General features: G+C 52.0%; 2 protein-coding genes across 2 annotated transcripts in view; both read right to left on the bottom strand.

Moving 5' to 3' along the window:
• Positions 1 to 3,023: 3,023 nt before the first annotated feature.
• CRYBB3 (crystallin beta B3) lies at positions 3,024 to 7,879 on the bottom strand. Its single transcript, XM_049620630.1, has 5 exons — positions 7,805 to 7,879; positions 6,101 to 6,219; positions 5,437 to 5,569; positions 4,391 to 4,533; positions 3,024 to 3,264 (listed from the first exon to the last, which is right to left on the bottom strand). The coding sequence occupies exons 1-5, from the start codon at positions 7,877 to 7,879 to the stop codon at positions 3,099 to 3,101; spliced, it is 636 nt and encodes a 211-aa protein (XP_049476587.1). The 3' UTR covers positions 3,024 to 3,098.
• A 3,656-nt stretch (positions 7,880 to 11,535) lies between these two features.
• Positions 11,536 to 17,793, bottom strand: part of KIAA1671 (KIAA1671 ortholog) — a 148,310-nt gene continuing 142,052 nt past the window's right edge. The window contains 1 exon segment of the mRNA XM_049620626.1: positions 11,536 to 16,707. The gene's annotated coding sequence lies outside the window, so the exon portion shown is untranslated.

Genomic DNA, 17,793 nt, shown 5'->3' with positions numbered 1-17,793 from the left:
TTACATACGGGCCTTCTCGGTGTTAGCCGAGACCAGTCACAGACTGGCCCAACGCCTAGAACACAGTAGGTGCTCAATAAATGTCAGCCACCTCCCCAGCCAGCAGCTACAGCAGCAGGAAGGGCTTCAGTTTGGCCAGCCACAGCACGGACAGTCGACAGTTTTGGAGGCAGACGTGAACTTGAGTCCTAATTCCACCACTCTGAAGTTCTGGCACCCGGGGCAATTTGCTTCAGCGCTCTGGGCCTCAGTTTCTCTCTCTGCCCACAGGGATGGGTGTCTCCTATCAGTAGGTTAGAGATGATACCATAAAGCCCTTGGTGATGTGCTCAGCCCGTGGTGTTGGAGACAAGAGGCTGGTGGCTTTTATTACTGTTGTTGCCGCTGGTTTTTTTTCCTCTGCTGTGTGTCCCTGCCCCTGACGGACAGGTCGCAGTGTATGGGGCTCAGGGGAGGATGTCCCAGAGTCAGCACACAGAGAACAGACCTCAGCTCTGACACTTCTGGTATGTGCGACCCCAGGAAGGTGACGCTGCTTCTCTAAGCCTCGGTTGCCTCATCTGTGAAATGGGGTGAAGAACTGGGCTGGCCTGTCAAGGTCATTCTTAGGGCTCAGTGATTCAGATGACGTCTGGCATTCGGCGAGGACTCACTTATAAAGCAAAACAAGGCCTCTGTCCGCGAGAGGGACGAGGGGGCGGGTCTTGGGGGGCATATGGGGGACAAGGGGGGTGCTGCCATCCTCACGTAGCGGGAGTCAACCCCGCCTTTTCTCTGCCTGGTTGCTGGGTGCCCCTCACCCTCCACCCGGAGCCTGGCGCCCCACCCAGCTCTCCCCTGCACACCAAAGTAAAAAACAATTCAAGGTGATTTCTCGGCTGTGCATATGTTTTTTAAACATGCAAGCAGAGGTAAGTGACAATTGCTGTATTCTTTTCAGCGCCTTCCCTGAGGCCCCCTCAGTCCTCCCACATACCAGCTGCATCAGCCATGGGCAGGCCGCAGGTGGCTGGGAGGGGCTCTGGGCACAACGGGGGAACAAAGTCAGGGAGACATGCAGGGCTGGCTCATGGAGGTGGGAAGGTCCAGGGCGGGTCCCCGGGACTGCAGGAAGCCAGCTGTCACCTGACTGGCAGAGGGGACACTCCCTTCTCTTCTCACTGGGGCCAGAGATGCCCATGGATCCCCGGCACTGCCACAGCACCCCCCTCTGGCCAGATGAAGGCACTGAGGCTCCAAGCAGTGACAGGTAGGAGGTGGGATAGGTTCTCAGGAGACCTCTGGGAGGTTCACAGGGCTGCCGATGCAGGGAAAAGACAGAGTCAGGGAGGCCACACCACCAGAGCTCAGCCAGGGGCGTCCCGGCTGGTGTCCCTGGGTCCCCCCTTGGCCCCATGGTCTACACTCTGTGCCACAGCCAGAGTGATCCTGTTAAATCGTGTCTTGCCTCGCTCAGACTCTCCATGGCTCCCACCTCCCTCAGAGAAGAGTCTGTGCAGCCCTAACTGCCCTGGCCCCACACCCTCTCTGACCACTCCCCCTCTCTACTGCTTACTCCTTTCCAGACCTACTGGCCATGTCTTTGCCATGTCTCTATCACCCAGTCACACTCCTGCTTGGGACCTTCACACCCATTATTTCTCTGCCTAGAATGTTCTCATGGTTTATTCAAGTCTCAACTCCAGTGTCACCTCCTCAGAGCAGAGTTCTCTGACCCCACTCATTACCTCCTATCATAATATTGCACTTCCTTGTCTATAGCATTTGCTAACTCCTAACATTATATTTGAAATCTACTTGTTTATCTATGTAAATAAATAAGAGGCCCACTGTCTCTCTCCTCGAAAGTGAACCCCATGAGGGAGGGACTTTGTTTTGTTCCCTGCTGTGTCCTCAGGCCTTGGACAGGGCTGGCATTTGCTGAATAAATTAATGAAAACAGACATGGCAGATAGAGAGATGAAGGGGGACATGATGGATAAATGGATGGATGGGATAAAGGAAGGGTGGATGCAAGGATGGATGGATGGATGGATGATGGATGGATGGATGGATGGGAGAGAGGTAGGATGGATAGATCAATGGGAGAATGGATGGAAAGAACTGATGGATGAATGGATGGAAAGACGGATAGAAAGAGGGGTAGATTGGAGGAAGGATGGATGAATAGGATGGATGGATGGATGGATAGTTGGATGGATGGATGGATGGATGGATGGATGGATAAATGGATGGATGGATGGATGGATGGACGGATGGATGGACAGATGGATGGATAAATGGATGGATGGATGGATGAATAGATGAATGGATGGACGGATGGATGGATGGACAGATGGATGGATAAATGGATGGATGGATGGATGGACGGATGGATGGACGGATGGATGGACAGATGGATGGATAAATGGATGGATGGATGGATGGATGGATGAATAGATGGATGGATGGATGGATGGATGGATAAATGGATGGATGGATGGATGGACAGATGGATGGATAAATGGATGGATGGATGGATGGATGGATGGATGGATGGATCTACAGATCCATAAATAAATGGGACAGATAAATAAATGGGTAAGTAGATGGATGATGAGTGGATGGATGGATGGATGGATGGGAGAGAGGTAAGATGATGGATCAATGGGAGAATGGATGGAAAGAACTGATGGATGAATGGATGGAAAGATGGATAGAAAGAGGGGTAGATTGAAGGAAGGATGGATGAATAGGACGGATGGATGGATGGATGGACGGATGGATGGACAGACGGACTGACTGACAGATGGAAACACAGACAGGAAAACAGACACAAGATCAGTGCAAGTTGTGCATGTGACTTTGTCTAAAAGGACTAGAGCCTGGGGGTGAGCCCAGCTCACAGCAGACCTTGGGGACTCTCAGAACCCTAAAGCCCCAGCCCCCTCAAGAAGTGACGCAGAGGAACATGGCAGGTGGGGGACCGGCCCCAGGCTTTATTGAGTAGATTCCGGGGAAGGGGGGACAGGCAGACCATCACCCTGGCCCTGGAGCCTCCTCTTCTTGCCTCTGCTGCCCCCCAGGGCGGGTCTGGGCCACTGGGGCCTGGGTGCCCTTCAGCTGCTGAGGAAGCAGCCCCGCTTGTGCCACTTCTGGTCCCGGATGCGGCGCACAGACTGCAGCTGCGGCTGGTTGGCGTCCCACTCGTTCCAGTGGCGGTACTCACCCCGCTCGAACACATATTGGCGCCCACGGTAGCCGGGGAACTCGTAGCCAACCCACCTGCCGGGTACCAAGGTTGCGGTAAGGACAGTCAGCCTCCTGCCTCCAGCCAGACCGAGGCTTTGAAAGCCGGCATCTGACCACGCTCTCTGCCTGCCTAAATTCCTCCCTGGCTCCCCAGTGCCCTCCGGATGAATTCAAACTCCCTACCCTGCTCACAGGTCCTTCACCAAACATCTCAACATGCCTTCTCCACACCCCATACTCCAACCTCTCTCATACTACTTTCCTTGAAACGGAGTGTCTCTGAACCCTTACACATGCTTTTCCTTACACCTGGAACACTCTTCCTTGCCTCATCCATATCCCTCTCCCCTTTCATTCATCTTTACGTCTCGATTTCTATGTCTCCTCCTCCAGGAAAGCCCTTGCTGATGTCCCCAGGCTGAATCAGAGAGCCCCTGTGAGTCTCCCATCGCAATCCTGGTCACAATAAATTGTGAACACCTGTCTCCTTGTCTGTCTCCCCAGCAGACTAAAATTCTTGAGGGCAGAGGCTGTGTAATTCTTGTTGCCCCCATATTCTACACATAGAAATGCTCAGCACAAAGTTGTTGAATAAATTACTATCAGGGAGGAGTGGCACCTTTTAAGGCTCAACCCCAGATCCCAAGCCCACAGAGATGTAGTCACTGACAAAGGGAAAATGATTCTAAGATTGCATTAACAGAGATAAGCCTAGAAGGAGGGAGGTGATGTACTACGCACTCTCCTGTATACTATTCACGTCATATCTAGAGAACCACTATGTCACTTCTCACCCGGGTAAGAAGGGCAAGGACTGTGAAAGGAAACAAACAAACAAACAAAAATGCCCCTGAGGATCAGTTCAAGGGCCTGGGGAGGTTTGGCAAAGGAGTGAAGACCTAGATAGGGACAGGTAAGAGCAACAGATTTCACTTGATTAAAAAATAAAGATAAAACTTCCTACAAGTCAAAGCTTCCTGGATATCTAATGGTTATGGAGGGTGAACAATTAGCCATTCCCATCATGGGCCCCCCCCCCACCCCCCCGCCATGCCTGGAGAGGCAGGGAGCGTCCTCTGTGTAGGAAACACAGTGAACAGAGATTCTATTTAAAGCCAGAGGGCGGGGCAGGGCAGGAGTGGGGGGTTGGGTCCCTTACGTCCCGTTGATGGCCCGGATGCTCGCCACGCGGTCCTGGAAGCCATGCGCCCAGAGGCTGGGCACGTCGTCATCCACTATCTCCATCTTGCGGCCGCTGAAAGCTGGGTTCTCAAACAGGTGCAGCTTGTGATCCGGGCCATCCTGGGGGCGAGATCACGTGGTGAGCCGGCGGCCCCTCCCACGCTCAGAACAGGGCTTCTGAGACGTGGGAAAGAATCCAGTCACAACAGAATAACGCCTACTCCCGAGCGCCCCCTGCCCGAGGGAGGGAGGTGATTCAGGAGATGCCTGCAGGAGGGACGGGAGGCTAGGGAGGTTCCTCCAGAGCCAGCCTCCTTGGGAATCTTAGAGCCAGGGAGCCATGAAGCCGAGAGTGGGCCTTGGGGCTCCTATTAAAACTCCCATCATTTAGCAGCTAGGGAAACCGAGGCACAGAAAGGCCGGAAGGAGATAAAAATCAGTAACGCAGGAGGATTCCCTCTTGACTAAACCACGTTCTGACTGTGGTCTTCTTAGCTTTCTTCCCACTGTAGCATCAGTGACTGTGACAAGAAGAAAGGGCTGGAGCAGCCACGGAGGGTGGGTGGAGCGGGGGGGGGGGGGCAGAGCAACATTTAAGAGTGTCGCTGTGGATCAAGTCCCTTCCAGGTGTCTGAGGAAGGCAGGTGGAGAACCCGAGCTGCTTTGCAATTACTTTCTGAAGTTACTTTCCGGGATGCGTTGCTTTAAGGACAATGCTGGTCTGGGACTGGACCGTGTGGCTCCTGATTTTAACAGGGTTACAGAGGGAAGTGTCAGTGCTGTGCTGGCGAAGTCAAGATGTGAATCCTGGTGTCCCAGTCCCCAGGCCAGTGGCCACTGGACCATAGCCAGCTGCTTCTCAGCCCGCACAACCTTTTAGGTCAGAAATGAAGACGGCCCTTCCCCAGCCAGGTCCGTACCAGCCTGGCCCCCAGCTAAGCTTGCACAGTGAGCCTGCCTGACCCAGCTCCCAGCCGGTCCTGCTTCTAGGAGCTCCCCCAAATGGGCAGGAGCTGTACTCACGATTTGCAGGGGCCGGAGGGACAGGAGGCTGTCGCTGTGGTGGCTGTTGGACCAGGCGTCCCAGCGAGGGTAATCCCCCTTCTCCAGGACAAACTGTTCGCCACGGAAGGCCCTGCGTTCGAACGCCAGCCACCTGTAGGAGGAAACCGGCCTGGACCCGCGTCTCCTGAGGGAAGGGCCCCCAAAGCTGCTGACCTTTGACCTTGAGCCCTCCCTCCAGCCCTACCACTGATCCCTGGTCCAGGTATGAAAGGAGCTCCCGGAACATACTGGCCGCTGAGACTGAGCCAGAAAACCATCCTGGGAAATAGTGTAAAGAATCTGTTTTATGTGCAGCCTTTGTGTAGGTGCTCAGGAAACTTCTTAGCACAATGCCTGGCACCTAGTAGGTAATCCAAAGATAATTCCTCTCCTTTCTCCACCTCTTCCTCATTATTATTGTTATTATATTGTTATTTATATGCACGTTTCCATTCATTTTCACAGACACTGTCTCTGAAGCACGTGCCAGTGTTATCCCCATTTGACAGATGGGAAAACTGAGGCCAGAGATGGGAAGGGAGTCGCCTAAGACCCCACAGCAGACCTAGACCTGGAACCCGGACCTCCTGACCCCCGGAAGGCTCGGGGCTGTGAGGAGGGGGCTGGGGGCCCAGGTACTCACGGCCCAGACTCCACTTGGATGGAGCCCACCTTCTCCAGCAGGCTCTCCGTCAGGTTGGGGCACTCAGCCGAGAGCTCGCACCGCTTGCCCTGGAAGTTCTCCATTTCGTATACGATCACCTGAAAGGGCAGCATCCTGAGCATCCCAGCGGCGTGGAGCTCCCAGGGCCACCCCTTTATCCCCTCCCTCTGCAGGGTCCTCCTTGGGGCAGGGCCAGGAGGACCATCCCTCCGTTCCATCTGCTCTGCCTTGGACGCGCTGGGATCCAGCATCGACTGCAGGCTTGCACTGCCCCCTCGTGGCCACACGCGGGAATGTCTCCAGGAATCTCAAACCAGGATTGCAGCTACTCTCTGACCCCAAACTAACAGGGTGAAATGACCCAGGGGAAGGAAATGAAGCCGCTTATGGTTAGGAGGGAATGTGGGCCCCGTTTTAAACTTTTCAAGAGAGGCCAGAAATCTGTATTTCCCTTAACGTGAAATTTCCCTGTGCCAACGAAGGGAAACAGCAGCTCGCAACGTCTGAGTTGACCTTCACCTGTCCCACGCCCAGAGAGGAAGAGACTGCAAAGGAAGAGGAAGGTTTTGCCTCTCTTATCCACCTAGAAACACAAGCTGTCTTTGCAGAAGGCCCCTGAGTTACATCTGTTCTGGTCATTTTATAGAAGGCTCAGAAAGGGTACGTCACTTGTCCTGGGCTGCACAGCAAGTTAGGCAGAGGAACCAGGATTCGGTAAGTCGGCTGGCTCTTTTCTCCTGCACGCTGCTATGGACGAGGCCCACGGAGCCAGGAAGGGCCTGTGGTGGCATCTGCCTTCCAAGCGGGCACTGCCTCTGCGGCTTTGCAAAGGCCTTTAGAAGTCCCTAGACCAACCCTGTGGTCCCCCCAATCCCAAGAGGAGGAAGGCCTCTTTTCTTCTCTTCCGCTCTCTTTAAAGCCACCAGCACAGGGCACCTGGGTGGCTCAGTGGGTTAAGCGTCTGGCTTCGGCTCGGGTCATGATCTCACGGTTCATGAGTTCGAGTCCCGCATCGGGCTCCGTGCTGACAGCTCGGAGCCTGGAAGCCTGCTTCGGATTCTGTGTCTTCCTCTCTCTCTGACCCTCCCCCGTTCATGCTCTGTCTCTCTCAAAAATGAATGAACATTAAAAAAAAAAAAAAAATGAAAGCCACCAGCACATCCTCAGAACTGCCCCCACCCACAGTTATCCCTTTAGTCAACCTATCCTCCAACCCCATCTCAGGTTAAAGCCCCCAGGGAGGCTCAGAGAGGGGAGAGCCAACAAATTCCAGCCGTCGGAATTCTCCTTAGCTGGCCAGGGCAATGGCCTTTACATTTAGCTCTAGCGCCGGCTCAGGGGGCCAAGACAGCGAGCATTGTTCCATTTTCCAGATGGGGCTGTTGAGGCCCAGAGGAGCCAGAGAACTGGACTGAGGTCAGGCAGGAGAGACCGAGCCATGTCTCCTGAAACCCCTGGGCCTCTGTGCCCCACTGAGACAGGCTGCGTGTGTCCAGTTCCATTCTCCAGATGAGGACACAGGAGAGAGGGTGCAGTAAAGGCGTGAAGGGAGTGTCTTTCTGGCCCCCGATGGCTGGCAGGGGTTTCTCTTTCTGGAGGCCGGCTGCCTGCTGGGGAAGCTGACCCTGAGGCCCAAGAGCAGCCCCAGGCCCGGAGCTGCTGGGACCCCTTCCCACCCCGTACCTTGTAGCTGCCCCCAAGGCCGCCGTGGCTCTTGCCCGCTGCAGCTTGCTCGGGTGCGCCATGCTGTTCCGCCATCTCGCCAGGAACGCGTCTGGCTCCAAGCAAAGGAAAATGAGTCACGGGGTGCACCGGGACGAACGAGGTACGGATGAGATTGAGGTCGAAGATGAGCTACAGAACCTTTTGCTGGTTTGGGGGACGTGGTCGTGACTCACTGCACTGGGTCATTCAGTCATTCGACAAACATTCACTGAGCACCTGTCATGGGTCACAGGACTGGGCCTGGCCCCGAAGCGCGTCCCCCTTCCCCCTCCCCAACTACTCCCCAAAACAGGGTTCTTCAAGCTCTGTGTAGGCACACCACCTCCGGACCCTGGCCAGAGGGTGGGCTTCCGCCGGGTTTCTCTACAGGGATCTCTCCCACCTCCATGCTCTGGGCTACGGTCTTCTGTTCATTCGTTACTCTGTTCACCAAAGATTCCAGGAGCACCTGCTCGGTGCCTGGCCCGGGGCTGGGTAACCCGGATGAACGGCAGACTACAGACTGGTGGGAGACGGGCAGACAGACAGACAGAGAGATATCCAGAGAATGCACGATGCAGGACCAGATCCCGGGACACCTGCTCTGGCCCAGTTTCCAGACGTTTGGTGATTTATTCCATATGCATTTATGGAGCACTTACTGTGTACCAGCCACTTAAAGACACAGACACAGACAGACTGTTCCCTGCATCCCTGTGGGGACCGTGACACAACACACAGGCCCCACAGTAGTCACGTGGGAGGATTCTCATGATTGTCCCGCGACACACACAGGGGACTGTTCTCCAGTTTATCAGCACACACACATGCACGCAACTTGCACACACATAAGCTCCCGTGGTCCTTGTACACAGTCACATGACACTCACTGTACACGACGGCCCCCCCCCACCTCTTTCTCTCACACACACACACACACACACACACACATACACACACCGTGCCCATCTCAGACGTCCGTAGTGGTCCACAAGGCACACACATCTACACCCCGCACCTGAGTGCCCCCCACCATGGCCCCAGCGCCCCCACTGCTGGCGGGTGCAGCTGCAGAGCCCATATGCTCTGGACACAGGCCCAGGGATGCATATCCTACAGGATGCTTGTCCTGTCTATGCCTGGCCTCAGCAGGTCACAGGGCCTGGCCCAGCTCAGGGAGGACCCTCAGGGTCCTTGGCAGCCCCCAATTTGTTCACCCCCCTTCCTCAGCTGCGCTTAGGAGGAAGCCTAAGCACATGCCCGGGGACTCTTCCCTGGCCACCTCCCTCTGATATCAGTTGGGCTTGGTGGCTGGATCGGCTCCTCCCTCTTGGCTCCAGCCTTTAAGTGAATCCCCGGTTTGTGCTGGGGCCAGCCGTGCATGCCCCAGGGAGATCCCCAAAGGTCTGGGCCTGCCGGGGCAGCTCTCGCCTCCCCTCCCCTGCCCATCCCAGAATGAACCTGCTGCTGTAGCCTCAGGAAGAACAGAGGGGCCAGCACCGTCTGCAGACTCAGTCTGCCTTTGCTCGGAGCGTCCTATTTATGGGCGCTTTTCGACAGCCCAGCACATCCCAGCCTGCTGAGGCAGCGCCCCGTCCACCCGATTCCGTTCGGGCCATTTCACTCCAATAGTGGGCCCAGGGAGGCCCCAGTGCCTGTGTCCTCCGCCATGGCCCCTGATGGCTTCCTGGGGGCAGACGGACCTCATCAGCTTTGTTGGAAGCCTGACAGCGCCGACGGGCGGGCATCGGGGTGTAAAGCTCTCCAGTGCCCCCCAACTCCCTTTCTTTGGTTTCCTGGAGCCACCACCTTCCTAATCCGCTAAGTGACATTTTTAGAATGATACCAGTTCTTAAAGCAAGGGGCCCCGGAATCAATTTTCCCATGTGTCATTACGGCCTAAATTTTAAGTCAGGTTATCCTAAACACAACCCCCAAATTGGGTGTCCACGGGATGCTGTAACAGACCCAACAAAGATTTATTTTCTCCATATAGAGGCATGTATGGCTAACAGCTACCATTTATTGAAGATCTACTATGTGCAAGGCTATGTGCCAACTTCATGAACATTATGTTTTATCTTCACCCAGCCTGCCTGCTTTCTTCCTTCCTTCCTTCCTTCCTTCTTTCCTTCCTCCCTCCCTTCCCTCCTTCTTTTCTTCCTTCCTTCCTCCCTTCCTTCCTTCTTTCCTTCCTCCCTTCCTTCCTTCCTTCCTTCTTTCCTTCCTTCCTTCTTTCTTTCCTTCCTTCCTTCTTTGAGAGAGGGGTAGAGGAGAGGGGCAGAGGGAGAGAGAGAATCTTAAGCAGGTTCCCTGCTTGACACAGAGCCCGATATGGGGCTTGATCCCACAGCCCTGGGATCATGACCTGAGCCGAAATCAAGAGTCAGATGCTTAACCAACTGAGCCCCCCAGGTGCACCCCCCCCCAAACCTCTTTAGGGAAGGAATTATGATCCCCATTTTATAGATGATTCAGAAACTAAGTTCAGAGACGTGAAGTCACTTACCCGGAAGCACACAGCAGAGAGGTGGAGAGGCTGGCTTGACCCAGGGCCCAGATCTTAGCCTCAATAGAAATAAAGGCAGTCATGATTGTTACCTTATTTATGACCCCCAAAAAAGCCCCCCCAAAACAAACAAACAAAAAAATGAAACAAAACCCAAAGAGAAAAACAGAAGCCAAAAACAAACCCAAACCAAAACCCTAGGCCCATACATTTTTAAAGTATGATTAATGATGGTTGGGAGACTAAAATGAGGAGAGGGCCAAGGAGTGAATTGTTAGGAAACAGGGGTTGGTTTTGTCATTTTTGGCTAAAATCCTCGTTAGCCTAGAGCCCAGTGACCCCGCGTCTCTGGAGATGGTGATGGAATGCTGGGTGGCAGCTGCAGCTGGCCTCTGGAAGCAGGTGACCTCGGGGGCGCTGCTGGAGGTCAGAGCCACATCTGCAAATGGACAGCCACGGAGAGATCATGAAGCAAAACACTCAGACTGGGGCTTTCCTGCTTCTGTCCGTGGAGGATCCTTCTGGGCAGTTCAAACCAAGGGACTACTTCCTGCTGGCCATCGTGGGACCCAGAGCTGGTTTTGCCCCCTTAACTTGGGATGCAGTCACCACCTGCTAGGGATCTAGGGGGGAAGGTCTAAGGGGGATCTGGTGTGACTTCCTCCCATCCGATCCTTTAGGATCTCTGGATCCTAAAAGGACCTGCTGTGTGGCCCAACACTTTCACATGCCACGTTTCCTCAGCCTAAAGTTTCTCAGTATCGGGACTATTGCCATCGGAGGCCAGTTAATTCTTGGTGGTGGGGGGAGCCGTCCTGTGCCCTGTGAGATATTGATCCGCACCCCTGGCCTCTACCCATTAGATGCTAGAAGCACCTCCCGTCCCTCTTTGTAATAACCAAGAATGTCCCCTGTCTTTGCCAGGTGTCATCTGGGGGCCGCTGTCCACCCAGTTGAGGACCACTGGCTTAAACTCTTGCCCGCTAATGCCACTATCAGCACTCCCACAGCCGGGAGGAGGCAGAACGAGGATTCAACCCCACGTTGAATGGAAATCCTGCTTTGTCCCCACGGGTCCCCTTTCCCAGGACCTCAGCTCCCCCCCTTCCTGCCGGTGGCCCCCAGCTCAGCACAGACAACAGACCGACTCAGCTGGTGCATGCATGGGAGAGTCCATTCATCTGCACACTGACACACGGAGTTCTCCAGTGCAACTTGCATCGAAGCTTTATTTGCTATTTTCATAGTCTGAATGCAACATCTTTGTACATGCAAAGGTCATCCTATTTAATGGCAGTTGGCCAGATTCCCAACTGCTCTTCTGTGCGTATGAAACCTCTTTACAGTTACAAAATATAAAAGCACTTGTAGATATCCAATACTCTGTGAGGTCCAGGAAGCCCCCATTTGTTTTAACGTTAAAAATATAGGTTTTTCTAGATGAATTCTCAGTCACGCGATTAGAGACTCTTTCTGGGATTGGATAAAGTACCTGTCGTCCACCTTCTGTTCAGAACCCCTAGAGCTTATGAATTCATAAGGCAATTGCAAGAACACCAGCAGGCAGGTTTAACTTACCTATACACAGGACTGGAGTTTCTTTCCTACCGTGACTCAAATATCTCAGGAAGGGACCCAGAAGAAAGGCTAGGAAAATATATAGCGGATTTATATATATTTCCACTCCCTCCATCTTACAAAGTGTTTTGAGGATCAGATCCATCGGGGAAGTACATCGTTTCTAGGATATTAGTATGATTTAGGAAACAGCACAGTACAAAATTATCTTCCATAACACAATATATTATTTTTGAGCCCCCTATTTACAGGATGTATAAGGCTATGTGAAATGAGACCAGTAAAAAGCTCAAATTGTTCTTTAGACAACAGCAAAATTTTTTTGTAGGCGTGACACCACTGGAGATTGTCAAAAAAAGGGGCCAGTTGGATTCATAGAGGGAGATGGTCCGGCACCAGGTTGGACAGTGACTATTTAAGAAGATTCGGGGAGAAGCCGATTGATTTTAAGGGTTAGCTCTCCAGGAACCTGAGGCTGAGTCTGCAGAACCCAGATTTCTGCACCCCTCCCCACAGGAATCAATCCAAACATAAGAAAGCAAATTCTAGACGGGTGGGATGGTGGGAACCAAAGGACAGAGGTTGGCGAACACCTGTCACACTCACATACTGACTGGCTTTCTATGTGGCCCTACATTTCCAGAACCTCAGCTTGCCCAGAATCCCAGTGGGGTTGACTCATAGCACAGCAGAGCCCGGAACCATGGCTTCCTAGGTGGGTGTAACCCAAGGTGGACTCCCTTCCACATGTGGAGTGGGTCCTACCTCTTCCAGGTGGCTCCCTCGAGGTCAGTGCCGTCCCTCCCACCCCACGGAACCATGGTACCATGGGAGTTTTGCTTCCATGTTTAATACATGGTGGTGGAAGAAAGGCACAATTGAGGCTGTAGGTTTCTCCATTACGGTGGTGACTTTGCCACGGCGTGAATTAAGGGGGGGAGGGTATCCCCCAATGGACAGAGATCTTCTCCTGCCTCTACTTCTCCCCTCGGGCTCACCCTGAAATTCTAGGGACAGGAACCTAGCTTCCTGTGTTAAGGGACAGGATTATGGGGCAGGGGGAAACACAAGGATTGAGGGGGAAGAAACAGAAACTGATGAGGGAGAGGCAGGCCTGCTAGCATTCTCCTTGGGAGGGACACTGTCTTCTGTGCAGGCCCGAGTCACCTGTGAGAAAGTGTTTAGTTTGGGAGGCGATCTGGCCATGTGCCTGTGGGTTTTCAGCTTTGTGATTATGCCTAGCTCCTGGGGCAATCTGGGGGTGTTGTGACAAAGACATGTACAAGCATAAATGGATGAGGCAGTTCACAGCACCGGGTGGGAGCAGCTGAGCTCTCCTGTGGGGAAAGCACATCAAGGGTTTCCCCCCAATACCTTGCACAGCCCCTAGACTCTGGGACCTCAGACCTGTGCCTGTTTCTATTCTCGCTCCTTAGCAATGCCTAGAGTTGGCCTCACTTCCCAGGACACATAAAGGGAAACACATTTGTCTCACAACAGATGGCTTGTCCCCCTGGAAAAACTCCCCATCTCATTGTCCTTTTCCTGAATCCTGGACAACCTGAGGCTGTCAGGTCAGTGTCATTCAAAACCCCCAACATCGAAACAACGCAAGCCTTTGAGTTCACAAGAATTTGTCTGATGGCACCAAGGAATTCCCCACAACACTGATTTTTGAGGTCTCACCATGGGATTTCACAAGCCAAAGGCCTCTGTTTCATTAGGCAAAAGACCATGAAGAAGGGGACCCACTGGAGGGGAGAAACACACAGACTCGATCAAAAGACCAGCCATCAAAATGCTGACATGCAAAGGGTGTGTGTGTGTGTGTGTGTGTGTGTGTGTGTAGACAGAGGGAGAGACTGTGCGTACATAGGGTTTTGTGTTCAGTATAAGGCTCTCATTTAAGGAGAGCCAAAGGCCCCCAGGAAGGCGGTTGGATGAGGGCAGGTGACTTGATTGCATACAAATGGTTAAGGCATATTAAGTTAGTTTTAGAAGACACAGATATCCAAAGGTGGTCCAGGCAAACTCAAGAAACTAGCATACAGCTGTCCACTTAATGCCAGAGCTCACTCAGTTTAGAAAGAGGAGAAAACCAATGACACACGTGCCCAGCTATTTGCAAAAGTTCCAAAGCATCAGCCACTTCTAACATCATTGCGCTGGTCATAGTGGGATCCAGAGCTCATGGGGAGCCTGCAGAGAGACGGTGGCTCCTGACCCCCTGTGATGGTCGTTTGTACAGTGGAGAGGTGAGGCTGCTCTAGTCACTTTCAAGGGGGGCGGACTTTGTACATCCTAATCACGAAGGAATTAAATGGATTCTTATTTCCAATCAAGGTGTGGGAGGATAGGCAAAAGATCTCCAGATTAATCTCACGTTCAAGTGTTCTTCTTTCCTGTTGGATATACTGCGCTAAAACAGAACCGAACCTTGGAAAGTTCTTCATGGTATCAGTATTCTCATTGAACTGAGCAGGTAAATTCCTACTGTCCAAAGCATCAAGGGACCCTTCCCGCCTGAAGGAAAGAAAGGCAGGAGCCAGGAAGAGTCAGGGTCAGAACATGCGGAGTGTCTTTAAAGGGGATCTATTGACCTGGAAAGCCATTGCATCAAAACTGTTCTAAAACATTAAGTGGATCTAAAAAAATTTTTTTTAAAAAAGGAAAGGAAAGGGAAAGTGAAAGGGGAAAGGAAAAAGGAAAATCACACAAAGCAGCAGTTCCTAGATGCATCCCACCCAATGCCCCAGAGAACTGATTGACCACTAACTTGGGGAATGAAAGGAATTCAAGTTATTACCAAGCAGGGCCAAACCTCTAGACACAGATGCAATGAGGCGTCCAGATGCAAAAGGTTGGGTGGGTAACATGGTTCAACAACTGCCCATCAGTAGCCAAAGTTCAGCCAAAAGGACTGGCGGGCGGGGGGGGGGGGGGGGGGGGGGGGGGGGGGCTTCTGCCCCTGTCCGTGGTGCTGAACCACAACTGCCCTCCGGGGCCCAGATGTTTGGCTTAACCTGAAGAAACAGGATTGCTCTTCACCCCCCACAACCACCCCCCAAGAGAAGGAAGAGATGGTAAAGGGTGAGGGAGGAAGAAGAGATGGGGAGACAAATGGAGACCCCTGGAGACATGGCCAGGGGGAAGGATGGTATGGTATGTTTTGACACCCTTTGCAAATAATGGATTTATCAAGAAAGATTTTCACATCTTGGGAAGTCAGGGGGTGGGCGTACATGTGCTCAATCCCCATATATAGCCTTCCATATATAGCCTTAGGAAACTCAGCTCTGGCACCCCTCAGCGGTCACAGGGTGCCCTGTGAACAGCCCAGGCAAGGTTGGCACAAAGTTTATGGCGACTGCAGGCATGGCAGGTGGCCAGTCAAGCATATCTGGGATGTTTGCGGGAGCCTTGGGTTTCAGAGGTAGAGGAGGCTGGTGTTGAGAATCTCCAAAAAGAAAGACGATCCCCAGAGGTCCTGGAGATTCCTGGGAGTGAGCTTAGTGCTATCAAGAAAAAAAAAAAAAAAAAAAAAGAGGCAAGGTGAACCTTATACTTTGTCACCTAGCATCCAGCACTTTCGTCCAGAGAAGAGTTTCAGCAAGACCCTCACTTCCTGCGTTTGGACCTAAAATAAGCACTTGGTCAGGTGGAGTTGGTGGGGGACGGAGGAGTGGTAGAAGGAAGAGGTGAAGAGAAAAAAAAAAAGAACCCCCCATTCATGCATTTGTTCAAAGACCTATCTATTTGGAAAGGTTCTTCCATGCCGGCACTGCGGGTGATGTTCAAAAACGACTGGAGATAAAGATTCTCAGGGCAGGTCTGATCTTTGAGTGAAAAGGCACTGCCATTTGGGCTGCAATTTATGAACATTTGAGGCCAAGGGACAAAGGTCACTCCATAGAAATCAGAGCTCAGATGGAAAGGAACCAAGAAGATTGGTATACAAGGGTGACAATTAGAATTTGTTTTAAAAGCATCGGGTAGGGATGAGATAACCTGAGATGATCGAATATGTCAAGCAAACTCTTCACATATCTTTCCTTCTGCTCTTTAACATAAAAAAACATATGTACATATCTAATTTCAAAGAAAATTGGCTGAATTATTGCTTTAACGCCTTCTAAAGCAAACAAAAAAGACGTATAATGAGACAGGTCAACTGTGCACACAGCCCCGCTGAAAGGATTAATACACTGCAAAGACGTGTGTGTTTAAAAAATTGGAACTGCTGATTCTTTGAGAGGGAGGGAGACAGAACTTGCCAAAAAAGCAATCAAAACCCCAACCCTGTAACACTGCCGTGGACCACAGTTACAGCAGGAAATGGATGGTTTCTTCTTCCTTGGAAATATGCTCTTGAAAGAGACCTGCCCTGGGGTTGGAGGACGAAGTGCTTTCACAATACAGGTGTTTTTCCAGAACCCAGGGAGATGGTCCAGCCTCAAACCCATGTTCCTGGAGTGGTGTCTAAAAGTGGGTAGAAATGCACATTTTTATGGAAAACACAAAACCACCAACATGGACAATTCTGGGCAGCCTGGCTTCGTTCTCAGCCTGAAGTGCTGTCTGGGGGAGACGTGCAACTGCTTGAGGAGGGTGGGTCTTGCCGCCCTGATCCGGGGTGAGCCTGCGGAGGGCCAGGAGGCCCCAGCCGGTGTTCTCCACCCAACTGCAAGGGCCCAGGCAGGTAACCATGTGCAGGAACGAATGGCAGCAGCGTGGCCTCGTCTTCGGGTTCTGACAGTTAAGGCTTCTGTTCATTAGACGTGGCAGTGTCCCCTGTCTGGAGAGGAAGAGACAGTCCTGACGTCAGCAAGGGGAACATGTGACCCTATGTGTCTCTGCCATTAAGCCTTAAAACCTTTCCTGGGTATTCTCCAAGACGGCCATCCCCACAAGCCATAGGTTAGGAAAGATGAGTTTGGAGTTTTGTTTTGTTTCGTTTTGTTTTTTGGAGGAGTGGGGTGAGAAAGGTGGCCGGTGGTCAGATGCAGTGGAACAAATGTGAAATTTAGGGTCAGGTCAGGGTTCCAGCCTCAGTTTCCTCATATGGATTTCTATGAGTTTAACTGAGATATCACATGTATAGCCCTAAACACAAAATAAACACGGGCTCTGATTCCTTATCTAAAACTGAGCACAGATTTAGATGGGAATTTAGAATTGCGGGGGGGACGTTTATTATACAAACGTATATACATGCATATATGTATTATGTAACATACATATATATTATGCAAAGCCCCTATCACACCTGCAGTGTAATGTAAAGACATCCATGCAGGTCAGGTTTGCCTCTAAGTAGGTCATGAAAACGCTTCGTTGTCGGTGTCTTCTGGATTTGAGGTTGGTGGGTAAGGGGCTGGCGGGTCTCCTGTGCTACTCATGTCAGGGCAGACTTTTAGGGAGCATGAACCACACGCTCCTACCCCTAGGACTAACCACCGGCACTTTAGTGCATCTTTACTGAGCCCTGGGGACCACTTGGCAACATGGACGCGATTAGCCCATTTTACAGATGGGGAAACTGAAGTTCGAGATCTGAAGTCATTTGGGACCTGCACTGGGGCATATTGAATCATCTGACTTTTTTAATCTTTTTTTTTCCAAATTAATTTTTAATTATGCAGGCTGTATATGAATGCAAAAACTGGGGACATTTTGGATTAAGCTAATCTCTGATGTCTCACCATTCCACTTTATGAAAGCATTTTGAGATGCAGTGAGAAGAGCTAGCCAAGTGCATGAGCCCAGAGCCCAGGTTTATCTGGCTCTTCCCCTAGGCTGTCCACCTGGGTTTTTTCCCCTAAGAGGAAACAGGTCACCACAGCCCTCTTTATACGAGCCTGGCACACCCGCACCCATTTCC

The sequence above is a fragment of the Panthera uncia genome (genome assembly GCF_023721935.1).
Source record: "Panthera uncia isolate 11264 chromosome D3 unlocalized genomic scaffold, Puncia_PCG_1.0 HiC_scaffold_8, whole genome shotgun sequence".
NCBI lineage: Eukaryota > Metazoa > Chordata > Mammalia > Carnivora > Felidae > Panthera > Panthera uncia.
This window is presented reverse-complemented; position numbering and strand designations above follow the sequence as displayed.